This window comes from Canis lupus, chromosome 12 (genome assembly GCF_048164855.1).
Source record: "Canis lupus baileyi chromosome 12, mCanLup2.hap1, whole genome shotgun sequence".
NCBI classification, from domain to species: Eukaryota; Metazoa; Chordata; class Mammalia; order Carnivora; family Canidae; genus Canis; species Canis lupus.
Window position 1 is genome coordinate 33,661,377 of NC_132849.1, and position 13,777 is coordinate 33,675,153.

At 33.3% G+C, this 13,777-nt stretch overlaps 1 protein-coding gene across 6 annotated transcripts in view; it reads left to right on the plus strand.

Moving 5' to 3' along the window:
• Positions 1 to 13,777, plus strand: part of MAP4K3 (mitogen-activated protein kinase kinase kinase kinase 3) — a 187,734-nt gene that overhangs the window by 135,893 nt on the left and 38,064 nt on the right. For 4 of the 6 annotated variants that reach the window (XR_012004491.1, XM_072770434.1, XM_072770436.1 and 1 more), the window contains 4 exons: positions 7,246 to 7,304; positions 8,970 to 9,002; positions 12,927 to 12,965; positions 13,199 to 13,252. Coding sequence is in view for 5 of the 6 variants with exons in the window: in XM_072770434.1 (XP_072626535.1) it covers positions 7,246 to 7,304; positions 8,970 to 9,002; positions 12,927 to 12,965; positions 13,199 to 13,252 (185 nt within the window). In the remaining variant the exon portion in view is untranslated. The remainder of the gene's footprint in view (positions 1 to 7,245; positions 7,305 to 8,969; positions 9,003 to 12,926; positions 12,966 to 13,198; positions 13,253 to 13,777) is intronic. The other 2 variants (XM_072770435.1, XM_072770437.1) reach the window with 1 other exon arrangement.

The following is a 13,777-nucleotide window of genomic DNA, read 5'->3' on the forward strand; positions in this document are numbered from 1 at the left end:
TATACATAACATAAATTTACCATTATAACCATTTTTAAGTGTACAGTAGCATTAAGTTCACTCATATTGTTGTGCAACCATCACCACTATCCATCTCCAGAACATTTTCATCTTCCCACAGTGCAGCTCCTTACCCATCAAACAGTAATTCCTATTCCTCCTTCTTTCCAGTGCCTGGCAACCACTATTCTATTTTCTGTCTCTTTGATGTACCTTATATAAGTGGACTCATACAATATTTGTCCTTCTGTGACTGGCTGCCTTCATTTAGTATAATGTCACAACATCTTTTAAGATTCATCCATGTTGGGCAGCCCGGGTGGCTCAGCAGTTTAGTGCCGCCTTCAGCCCAGGACCTGATCCTAGAGACCCAGGATCGAGTCCCACGTCAGGCTCCCTGCATGGAGCCTGCTTCTCCCTCTGCCTGTCTCTCTCTCTCTCTCTCTCTCTCTCTCTCTCTGTCTCATGAATAAATAAATAAAATCTTTAAAAGATTCATCCATGTTGTAGCATGTGTCAGAATTTCCTTTTTAAGGCTGAATGATGTTCCTCTGTGTCTGTGTGTCTGTACGCACATTTTGTTTGTTCATTTATCTGTCATTGGACAGTTGGATTACTTCCACCTTTTAATTGTTGTGAATAATGCTGCTATGAACATGGATGTGCAATATCTGTAGAGTTTCTACTTCTAGGTCTTCAAGGCATATAACAAGAAGGAGACTTGCTGCATCATGTCATAATTCAACATTTAATTTTTTTTTAAGATTTATTTCTTTATTCATGAGAGATACAGAGAAAGAGAGAGGCAGAGACACAGGAAGAGGGAGAAGCAGGCTCCCCACAGGGAGCCCAACGCAGGACCCGATCCTGGATCCCAGGATAATGCCCTGAGCCAAAGGCAGACACCAATAGCTGAGCCACCCAGGCATCCCACTACATTTAATTTTTAAGGGAAATGCCATGCCACTTTCCATAGCAGCTATGTCCTTTTACAGTTCTACCAGCAATGCACAAAGGCTCCAATTTCCCCACATCCTCATCAACACTTGTTATTTTCTTTTTATGTGTGCATGTGTGTAAGAGTGATAATAGCCATCCTAATGGGTATGAAGTGTCCATATCTATTTCAGTTGCCTAATTTCATCAGTCCTAAAACTTTGCCACTGTGAGCAAGATTTCCAACTGTTACAAATACTTGTTGCCACTAGAAACCTGATGAACCCAAAATGTCTGGCATGTCATTTAGTAGGCACTTGGTACCAAGATGACAACTGTAAATCTTTTGGGACCCGGAAGAAACATTTACCCCTTTTCTGTTTGTTTTTAAAGATTTTATTTATTTAGAGTCCCCACACATGTATGCAGAGGAGGGGGCAGAAGGGGAGAGAGGAGAGACTCTTAAGCTGACTCCATGCTGTGCAGCCCATGGGGGGACTCGATCTCATGACCTTGAGATCATGACCTGAGCTGAAACCAACAGTCAGACACTTAACCAACTGAGCTACCCAGGCACCTCAAAACATTTTCCCCTTTAAAGACCTTGTTGCTTAAAATTCCCATATCATCAGTGATTTCTTATTGTTTTAAGGGCCAAGTGCATTCATTTTATAATTTTGTAAATGAATTGAGACTATTATATCTCAAATTTCATTATTACAGTAAAGTGATTTTTTAAAATTAGATAATCATAAAATATGAAACCAGGAGAACAGAGCTTGATTTCTAGAATTGTTAGTAAAACAGATCTGCAAGTTTTACGAAGATGCCAAAGTTAAAAACCTCACCATGATGTAATAATTAAATAGTAAGAATTTTGCTTCTAGAAGAAAACATAGGTAGTAATCTCTTGTTCCCTTAGCAACATTTTTCTAGATAGGTCTCCTGAGGCAAGGGAAACAAAAGCAAAAGTAAATTATTGAGACTACACTGAAATATAAAACTTTGCACAGAGAAGGAAGTCATCAACAAAACGAAAAGTTAACCTATCAAATAGGAGAAGATATTTGTAAATAACATATCCAGTAAGGGGTTAATATCTAAAATATCTAAAAAACTTATATAACTCAACACCAAAAAAACCCAATCTGGTTAAAAAAGGAGCACATTTTCCAAAGACAGCAGATGGCCAAACAGACACATGGAAAGACACTCAGCGTCACTAGTTATTAGGTGAATGAAAATCAAAACCACAATGAGATATCACCTCAGATCTATCAGAATGGCTAGAATCAAAACTCAGGAAATAACAAGTGTTGTCACGGAATTGGAGGAAAAGGAACCCTTGTGCACTGTTAAGTGGAGTTGTAAATTAATGCAGCCACTGTGGAAAACAGTATGGAGGTTCCTGAAAAAAATTAAAAATAGAGATACTATAAAATCCAGTAGTTACACTACTACATTTTCTTTATTTACCCAAAGAAAATGAAAACACTAATTCTAAAAGATATATGGACCCCTCTATGTATTGCAGCATTATTTATAATAGCCAAGACATTGAAACTTAAGTGTTCATAGATAGATGAATGGATGAAGATGTGATACACACACACACACACACACACACACACACACACACTGGAATATTACTATTTGGCAATAAAAAAAGGATGAGATCTTTCCATTTGCAAAACCTTGGATGGACCTAGAAGATATGCTACATGAAATAAAGTTAGAGAAAGCCAAATACCATGTGATTTCACTTATATGTGGAATCTCAGAAACAAAGCAAATGAACAGACAAGCCAAAAAGGGGAAAAAACAGACCCATAAATACAGACAACAAGCTGGTGGTTGCCGGAAGAGAGGGGGGTGGGAGATGGGCAAAATGGGTTAAGGAGAGTAGGAGGTATATAGGCTTCTAGTTACAGAATGAAATGGCATAGGGAAGTAATAATGTCATGTGGTGACAGATGGTAATTCCAGTTGTGGGGAGATAGTATAAAGAGATTTTAAGTCACTATGTTGTGTACCTGGAAATAATGTAATATGTGTCAACTATACTTCAGTTGGAAAAAAAACTGTAAACATATCCTTAGTCATTTTTATATTATGTGGGAGAATGATAATACTTTGGATATGTTGGTTCATAAAATATATTATTTAGAAAATAGTAAGAGTTTTGCCCATAACTTTAAAAATGGATTTATCTGATGTAAAAGAGCTGTCTTCAGTTAAAAGTTTATATAATCTATTTAACTGATGCCAATTTTTTTCTAACTTACCTAATTTTACTGGATATTTTATCTGATATACCAGTGAAAAATATATTTAAAGTTAATTATATGCAAAATACTATGTTAACTGCTGTGGAGGAACATAAATAATAACAATCTTTTCTCTAAAGAAACTTTTACAGTACACCTGAAAAAGAAAGAATAAAATATTTAAATTATAATTAAAAACATGTCAAAAAGATACACCTATTTGATCATTATTAGTAAACATAACAAAAGTGCTTTAAGATTTCCCCTTAATTAGGTCAAAATTGAATAAAGTCCAAAAATAAATGTGTTCTGGAAAATAAATCGTAAATGCCAATTTTATTTCAAGTTTATTAAATTTTCACATACTAAATTTATGTGGCATAGTTAATCTTCTTACCTAATACATATAAAGACAGTTTCTAAGGAAAATTCATTTCATAACTGCCCAGTGATCGGACATTCTCTGGAATGGCAGACCTACCCTGCTGTTCTTCATTTCCAAGTTCACCAGTGTAAGACTCATGAATAATACTAGTGTTCATCCACTCACTCTGCATGTCCTGACCTCACTGGCTTCTCTTTTTTTAAGAAATTAAATATTTTTGTATTTGTCCACGATTTAGTCCTTTTTTACTTCTGTAAATTACCTATCATTATTAAAAGATAACTTAAAATAACCTTATTTGCATCATAATTTTCTCATTTTTTGATGAGGAAAAAAATTCTCTTGTGCTGTTCTCTTTTTTGTAGGTTAAAATAGATTGCTAAAATAATTTTTCTTTTATGTTTCTGTAGCCAGTTGTATCAGTTCTATTAACTTCCTGCTGTTTATAACTTAGCAAGGGGCATATTAAAAAACTCCATAATAAAATTTTTTTGATCATGTATTTTCCTTTTCTGGTGTTCTGTGTTCTGTCCTTTATCTTTTTCAATGCTTTCAGTGCTTCCTCATTCATTAAACCTGAAGTTAGGATTTTTAACCCAAAAAGATACTTTGATCCGGCTAGAGTAACCACTTTTAATTTTGTGTGATCCTGAAGGTTGAATCTGTATGAGGAGGCTGCATGTCTCCAGCCATGTTGCTACTTACTTGACTTTACTGTGTAGTTAAACATTGTCATTCATTAATAAGCTGATGCCTCATTTGTGCTACTAATTTTTTAAATTTCTCTCCTGGCATGTTCAAATGTATTCTTTAGCTTACAAAGGATTGTTGTGTTTTACCATCATCTAGGGTTATCTTGAGTGCTTTTCCAAGCCTAATTTTGGTAGCATTTTTCTTTTTCTTTCTTTTTTTTTTTTTAAACTAGGGGATTGCTTTTTTTTTTTTATTTATGATAGTCACAGAGAGAGAGGCAGAGACATAGGCAGAGGGAGAAGCAGGCTCCATGCACCAAGAGCCCGATGTGGGATTCGATCCCGGGTCTCCAGGATCGTGCCCTGGGCCAAAGGCAGGCGCTAAACCGCTGCGCCACCCAGGGATCCCAGCATTTTTCTATTATAGAATTGCTTCCAAGTACTTTTTGACAAGCATTTTAGATCAGTCTTCCTTAGGCTCTTCTAAAGATACATAAACAGCTACTAACTTTGCCCAAGTTTTACTTTGCTTCCTTTCCTATTTCTTTCTTTCTTTTTACTTCTTTCAGTTGTTTTTCTTAAATGATTTACTGTCTGAATTCCTGAAATATAATAGGTTCTTCGTAAATAATAGTTGAATTAAATGACAGTACTTATTAGAAGGACTTAGTATAATTCTTTTATTCGATGACCTTCTTCGTACATTGTTTTTGTTCCATGGTTACTAAAAACATAACTTGATTTATGGAGAAGGAATTAATAAAGAATGAGCCCCTTTTAATTTTAGCTTTCCCCTTAGGGCTTGAGACATGGTGCATTTAATCATCAGACTTCTCTCTATCTCCAGCTTTTCCCTGGCCTGAGTGTTATTCTGCATATGAACCTATGTTCAGTTTTCTATTAAAATACTACACTTGTTACTTTAGGCTCTTCTCTTACCTTCCTAAGTACTCTGCTAATCTCATTTGATTTTTTTAAAAAATCCTTGTCATCAACCTGGTGGTTGTTCTGTATCATAAGTGACTGTTCGTACAACAGCCACGTCTGTGTTTATATAACCATGGCCACTCTACAAATGTACAATTTTAGAAGCCATCATTTAATTTAGGGCTTAAGACATTCTGTTGGCTGAAGAGATTGCTGGTATGGTAGAGGTGGTGCAGTTACCTATAGCTGAAGAAAACAAACTTGAATTTGAAAGTGTATTCATTGAGATTAGTACTTCTCTTTACTGAATACCAAAGGTTAAGTGTTCCTGTACAAAGTCATGGCCACGTAAACTGTGCAGCATAATAATTGTGTGGCAGTCTTGTGATAATAGTGCTATCATCCTATTAAGATATATCATTATGAATTAGAACAGGTATCCTTTTTCATTAGAATTTCATCTGATGCCAGTGTGACATTTGACTAATCTTATTTGTTTATGATGTATTTTCTGTCACTGTTATGACCATTCATTATACATGAAAGAACAGAAATATTGAAGAAGATGAAATTTGAATCTTGTCTAAACCAGGATTTTTATTTTGTTTTTCATTAGTTATCTTTTTGACAGGTATTGAAGTACTTTAATGTTACAGTGCTTTTCACTTAAGTGTAATGTATTGCTTAGAATCCTCATATTCCTAGGCTTAGTATTGCTTAGAACCCTCATATTCCTAGGCTTAGTATTCCTAGCATTTGTGTATCTTAATGAGGCTGAAGTGTTGGTTGTCTATAGGAAAATAAGCTGTTGGCATTTGAACCAGCAGTTATTTTAAGGGCCTAGTAGTGTGTACTAAGTATTCTAGACTGTGGGCTGTAGGGAAGGAAGAAAGATGGATTTAACAGTATCCCTTTGTTTGAGGAGCTCATAGCCTGGCTCCTATTTTTTTTATGGACTGGTCTAATAAATTAATTAAAAAGACAGTCTAAGTGCTAGAGGAGAACTAAGTATGAAATGCTGTGGAGACATGGAAGAGGTTGCACTTTTCTTCCTGCATAGTCTTAGAAGGCTACCTGAAGGGGAGATATCTTTTGCACTAAATCCTGGTTGTGCATTTGGCAATATCTTGTATAATTAGGAAACACTTTACACTATATTCTAATGAAAATAAAATTCATTTAAGATGTTAAATATTCCCTCTTTATTGTTAAAACCATGCTTGAAATACAGTGACGTAAGAAGGGGAGGAAGGGAAGCTTTACTTTGTATTTTCCATGGTTGTTAGAAAACATTATTTTTCCTCAAGAAGACAGTTGAGGATATATATTGCTAGTCCCTTTGAATTTCAATTCTTAACTATACAATCTGTAGCATTCAGTGGAAATGTCTAGTTAAGAAACTACCTTAATGCTTACTTGAAGGTTTGCTACTTAATTCTTTAAAAAATTATTAAAAAATCCTTTAAGTGTAATTTACAACCTTAAATTAGATATGCATATTCATCTATAGAATTTACTTTAAAAGACCATCCTATTCTATATCTTTAAAAAATTATTACCTGCATGAAACAATGGTAGAAATATGTGAATGTTGTGTGTGTGTGTGTGTATATACACACACACACACACACACACTTCTTGTACATCTTACATACAAGGTCAAGATTTTTATTGCTTGTTCTCTTCTGTAATCATTTTTCCTTCATTATAGCTTGATATCAAATACCTTGAGCATTTTTCTTTCTAAAACTGACTCTTGCAAATTTTAACTACAAAAGCAATAACCATAAATGAAACTTGCATATATTATTCAAGCAAGTTCCCATGAAAATAAGGAACTTAAATAAATACGTGAACCACAACTACAAACTTCTGACACACTTTATTGTTGGAAGTCCTACTATGCCTTTTTTTTTTTTTAAGAACATATAGCAATACAGATTTATTTGCAGTCTGGGGTTTCTCTTAAAATATATATATTTGTGTATCATTTGTGATATACTACTATTTTGCTAAATATGTAATTTTATACTGTTAGGATCTACAACTAGAATATGGACAAGGACACCAAGGTAGTTACTTTTTGGGTGCAAACAAGTAAGTAAAGTTCTTTTTAAATTAAGTTTAAGTTCAAGAATAATTAAGTTACTTTATATTTTAATATATTTATTATATTATGTATTTATACTTACTGTATATTTTATTATATATAATAAATATATTTAATATATGTATGTTTTAATATTTGCAGAAGTAAATTATATTAGTCTGGTAGATATGTTTTCTAATATGCTTTTAACTTTTCTTCACTGCTACTTTGCTAATCATTTAGTTAGTAATTGTCATAATGGGGACAGTTACCTTAAGGTTTTTATATCAAGCTACTTTGTAGATCTTACTTGTTAGAGGAAATGAAGTACATTCCGACTGAAGACAATATATGTTTCAGGATTTTATTTTATTTTATTTTATTTTATTTTATTGTTAAAGTTGACCTGTTTATTCCTTATAAAACTTGCTTTGGTACATGTTCCAGGTGTGTTGGCTCTGAAAATAGCTGGAAGTATTCATACTGTGTAGAAATCTTTATCCTGACTTTATAGCCATTGAGATCTTTTCAAAAAGCAGATAATAGTTAAAATGTGTCTAGTGTCTTAAGAATTATCAGTTCATGTAAGAAGTAAATCCAACAATTACTAAGGCCTCTTCTATGCCAGTGACTGTGTGGGTGATGCAGCACTGTGGTGAAAAGGCAGCTTACAAGGTATAATAGTGTTAAGTTGCTCATACTCCTGAGTCACCAAGGTCGGGGGACAGGACTCTGCCCTTCCCAGTAGGTTCTCATTTCCTGAGTTCATGGATAGATTATCATTATAAAATCTAATTTGTAAGGAAATACTATTTAAATTGCCAAAATCTCCCAGCAATATAGATGTTGTTGTGATAATCAGAACAACTCGAAATTTCAACATAGGATTTCACTTAAAAACTAGAGAAATATACGTCCATCCATCCATACTTTAAGTTAAGCAATTGAGAAATGGTGACTAAAGATGAGTAGCTCAAATTTAAAAATAATGCAATATCATGTCTCTCTCCTTTTTTGTTGACGAAGTGTTTAAATACACTATCTTTTCTCAACACAAAGGAAAGATTTTGAATGACAACCTAGAGAAAGGAAGGCATCAGTTTTGATTTAAACTGAACTTGAAAAAAAAAAATAAATAAATAAACTGAACTTGAGTTAAATACAATGAAGTTTTAAAAATTACCTGATTTAGGTTTCCTAAAATAGAAAATAAGCATAAAATTTCCTTAATAGAAAAATGAAATTTTATCTAAATAGGAACTATGTGCTATTTATAATCTGTCCTGATTCATTGATGGACAGTAAAGAAAATTTGTCTTATAGTGGTTAGTAAATAAAAATTCTGAAGTGTTTTTATGTTATTTTTTCTAAATTTAAGGTCACTGGTTTTACGGACCTTGTTGGCAAATTTTGGTATATTTTAAGAGACAGTGGATAATTTGGAGAAATTTCATTTATACTTCTTTAGTTCATCTTAAATTTTTAAATTATATACTTGCAGAAATGCAAAAAAAAAAAATATGGCCCATCACTAAATGTTTTTCCAGATTCCTTAGTTCCCATTGTCTAATTGAATTGTTAGACATTTTCATAGTATATAGTTACTTTGGCTAGGTAAAATGTTAATAATTTGCCCAACCTTCGTTTTTTGATTAATTGGATCCCTGCTTAAGGAACTGTATTCTATATAACGAATCACTGGCAAGGTAGGTTGGCCAAAAGTTTGACCTTTGGCTGTGTTTCGTGTAAAGGTATATACATACATGTGACATGAGCATGGATGTAGCACTTCTCTTACTGTACTGATATGTCTGCTTTATTCTTGTGACTAGGCAGTGTTTTAAAACTCACAGGATTTCCTGCTTTCTCCATAGGTGATCAGGCAGACAGATTTCCATTTATGGGTTTCTACCTATTCCAGACCAAACAGGAACTAAGATAGTTTGTGGGTTTTTTGTTTTTCTTAGTAGATTGATAGTATTTTAACTTACTGGGTTTTGTTTTCTCTTAAATACTTATTGGGATCAACTTTTCTGATCATTTAAAACCAACAAAATACCATTTTTAAAACAAAACTTATTTTTAACTTTGTTTTTAATGTAAAGCAAAAATTCTAAAGATAAATTCTATTCTACAGTCTTAGATAATGAAGAGTAAACTGAATTACACAGTTCCTGGCACAATTGAATATATAGTCGTAATAAATGCCAGGCCTGGAGTCTAAACAGTCTCTTCCTGTAAGCTATGTGACTTTGAGGAACTTACTTCCATTTTCTCTAGTAAAATGGGGATTATAATAGTCCCTGCCTTGTAGGGTGCTAAGGGTAAAATGTAGTAATCATTGCAAAGCATTTAGGACAATTAGGGTTTAGTAAATGCTTATTAATTGCCCTTATCTGTAGTATTTATTCAGTAAGTAATTGTTGATTGTGAATGTGATATGAATATGAGTGAATAGAACTGTTCTTTGGTTTTAAAGAAATAGGAAGGTTTTTATTGTTTTGTCTTTAAATATAATCAGGACAATACTTAAAAGATTATTTTGAGCCAGTTAGGCAATTTCAGATTTTAGTAACCAGCAGCGTGAATTTCTTACCTAATTTGAATATGCTAAATATTTTGGCTGTGGTTTTTTACTTCCCTGTATCAGTTTCTTCACTTTATTGATTAAATCTATATTGCAATATTGTTCCATTTTTAACCTTGCATCCAGATTTTGTAGTTTAGATTGACTTAGTAATTCAGTATCTGTGGGCATCATTTTTGTTTTATTTTGTTCATTACTTTCTAAAATTTTCATAACAGAACAATCCACATCAACTAGTGAATAGTGATACTGTTCATTGTAGAACACCCAATCTTGTTGGTTAAATCAGTGTCATATTTTTCTCTAGGGCACTCAAAATACAATATTTACTATAAATGAACCTCTTAGCAAATGTAGCGATATTTCATTTTCTCTTTTAAAAAGCCTGAGAAGCAAATCATATATCCTACTTTTCTCTAAAATTTCATGAATTCTATAAACAAAATATCTATAACATATAGGAGATTTACAAGTAAATAAATTAAAATTTTACATGAGTCCCTAGCCATAGGCTAGCTGCTTTTCTGTGTTCTTATTCAGCCTTTCTCTCTTATTTTTGGAGAACCTAACAATCCCTGGAAGATTCTTTTTTTTTTCTTTTAAAGTGGACTGCTGTGTAAATCCAATTAAATATGGTAATTGAAAAGAAACTACATTTTTAATTTCCCTCTTAATTATTTTCAAATTTGATTATTTGGGAGATGCCCCCCAAAAAACTATTGTTATAACAATAATGAATTAATGTTCATTATTGAACATTGTTCAATGTAATGAAAAAGTGTTTTTCATAGCTTTTAAAATGATATAAAAACCCACACTACACTTCAGAGGGTACTGTGTTTAACTTAGTAAAATAGTTTAAAGAAGCACCTCTTCAATTTTTGGTCTCAAGATCGCTTTACAGTCTTAAAAATTGTTGAGGACTCCGGTGAGCTTTTGTTTATATAGGTTATAACTGTCAATATTTATTGTTTTGGAAATTTACACTGAGACCTTTTTAAAATATTGACTTATTTAAAATAGTAATATACTCATTACATGTTATCATAAATAACATTTTTATGTTTGTATTTTAAAAAGTTCCTCATCATTAAGGACCAATTTAAGTGGCACCTCTTTATGATACCTTCCTTGTTACACTGCTTGATTCCTCTCATGAGACTTAGAAGCAGCAAATAATTGTGATTATTTATATATGTAAGTGTAATTCAACAGACATTTTGATGGGGCCCACTAATAACATTTTTAATGAAAAACAGCTATTTTTCTGAAACAAAATAATAGTAAGAAAAGTGGCAAATCTCTTTAATATCTGGTTTAATAGAAGGCAGCTGGATTCTTATGTCTGCTACTAATCTGTTGTGTTATCATACATTTTGTAATCTCTGGAAAACTCCAGAGTTTCATTCTCGATAAAAGAATAAGAGTGCAAAAGGTAAATGCTTTCCGCATCATATGTATCATGAAAATAGTTTTGTTCTTGCAGACCCCCTACAGGAGACTCAGAAATCCCTAGACCACATTTTGAGAATTGCTAGTTTAAGGAAATATTGCTTAGTCAATCATAATAAAGAAAATACTAATTGAGTACTTAAATATATTCTAAATTACTATTTTGAGCATTTTACCCATATTCAGTGTATCTTTAGATAAACACTTTGATGTAGATACTGTTATAATTCCTGTTTTATAGATATGGAAACTGAAGAATTGGGAAATCAGAGTAACTTCTTGAAGTCCACACAGCTTACAGAGGCAGAGGCAGGACTCAGATTCATAACCTGGCATCATCATTTTTGCTTTCCTGCTTCAAGTCAGAAGCTCCTGCCTTCCTAGAGCTAGCCCTTGAGGGGCTTTGTGAATAGGATGATAGATTTGATTGACATACCTCAATTTTATTTATCTGCAAAGTAGGATTTGCAGTTAATTTATTATTTTCCCATGTCATTTACACTTGAGCTAGAGCTTTGTCATTTTTTAATACTTACATTGTTAGTAAGCTGGCCTAATTAAAATATCTGAAGACCAAAATCTATTCTGTTAATTGTTTATACCAGCTAACCGTACCTTTCAGTTTCTTTGGTCTTATGTTTTGATAATTTTAAGGATGGTTTTTCCAATATATATCAGAGGGGGAAAATGGTTAGAAGGTACTGCCTTACAACTTTGGAGGAAAGTAAATTTTCTGTGGACTCACTTTTACCTCAGTCTTTCGGTAGCCATATTTCTCCCTATCCCATTGGCTTTAAGAAAGCTACAGAGTTTTTATGAAGAGTGTAATGTAGGAGATAAGCTGCATGAACTTGCAGTGAAAAGAAGCAAGGGAACCTCAGGAATGCCATGAGTGCTCTCTTACATTCCTGAATACCAGAGTTTCATAAATTGCTCCTAATGATAAAATCCTCACACCTGGTCTGATACAGGCTTAGTCTCCCAAAAGTGTAAATGTGTTTGCCAGTACACCACTGGAGAACAGATACTTCAGGTAAGTGAGTGTCTTCTGTGAAAGCAAAGTGCTACTACATTCATGTATTCACATCACATGCATGCATGCTTTTGCAGAGATCCAACATGTTGAGTTTCATTTTGTAGGATTGCCTGAGAGCATGTTTTTTTTAAAGTGTGTCACCTTCCTTATTTTAAAAAAAAGAAAATATAATTTCAGGTGTCAGGTAAAATGTTCCAGGTTAATTTGAATCCTGGAAAACCCTGACTATGACCCTGCAATTATGGTTGTGTCAGTCCTATTGTGACATTTCATGGTGGGTTGTCCTCTGTTTGAATTGGTATTTTTCAGTAGACATTAGGATTTATTTTGTTCATTTCAAATACATGTGTAAAGACATTAGCAACAGAAAATAGAGATATATTATTAAGTATAACTTGATGTTCTATGGTATAGAAATCATTGTGGTGGATGTTAGTAAGTAGTAAAAAGTAATTTAAAAATTTGTGGGTAAGGTTAAAGTGATGAAAATATGTACTTGGTATTCCTTTGCTTATTTATTCACATTTTTTGTTTTTGTTTTTGTTTTCTTTTAAGGAGTCTTCTGAAGTCTGTTGAGGAAGAATTACATCAGCGGTAATTTTGATTTTTAATTAAGCTTAAAATACTTCTCGTCATAGATGAGTAAAGTCTGCCCCCTTCTCTATCTTATAGCCTAAAGTTGTACTGTTGTTTAATTCTAAATCCTGTAAAGCTGCAGAAATAAAATTCTGTCTTGCAGTAGCCCTTCTTGCATTTTCTAAAATTTCTTATTAAGCCATTTTGGTTAAAGTCCATTTAGTGACAGTGGAATTATCCTTTGTCCTTAGAGGGCATGTGGCACATTTAGAAGATGATGAAGGGGATGATGATGAATCTAAACAGTAAGTTCTGTTTCTGTTTTTGATAAAAGAGAAGGTATTATTTGGCTTGGTTTCATAAATCTGACAGCTTAATATTGCCAGTAATTTTAGTATCATTAGTAACTTAGTATTATGGATTATACCACAGTTTCTTTCTCTATTCTAGTTGTATTAGTGAGCTTAAGCTGCATTAACAAAATACCATAGGCTGGTGGTTTAAACAATTTATCTCACAATTCTGGAGGCTCAGAAGTCAGGCTGGAGCTGCTGGCCAGTTTAGTTCCTGATGAGAGATCTCTTTCAGGCCTGCAGATGGCTACCTTTTCACCAGGTTCACATGGGCTTTCCTCAGTCCATATATGCAGAGAAAAATCTCTCCTCCTTTTCTTAGAAGGCCTCCAATCCTGTCCAATGAGGGACCCACTCTTATGACCTTAGTTAACCTTTCACTAAACACTAGAATATGAGCACAATTCAGCTAAGTTGTCTGCCTTTCTATAACAGGGATCACCTTTCCTCCTGTTTACAGTAGTACGTTTATCATTC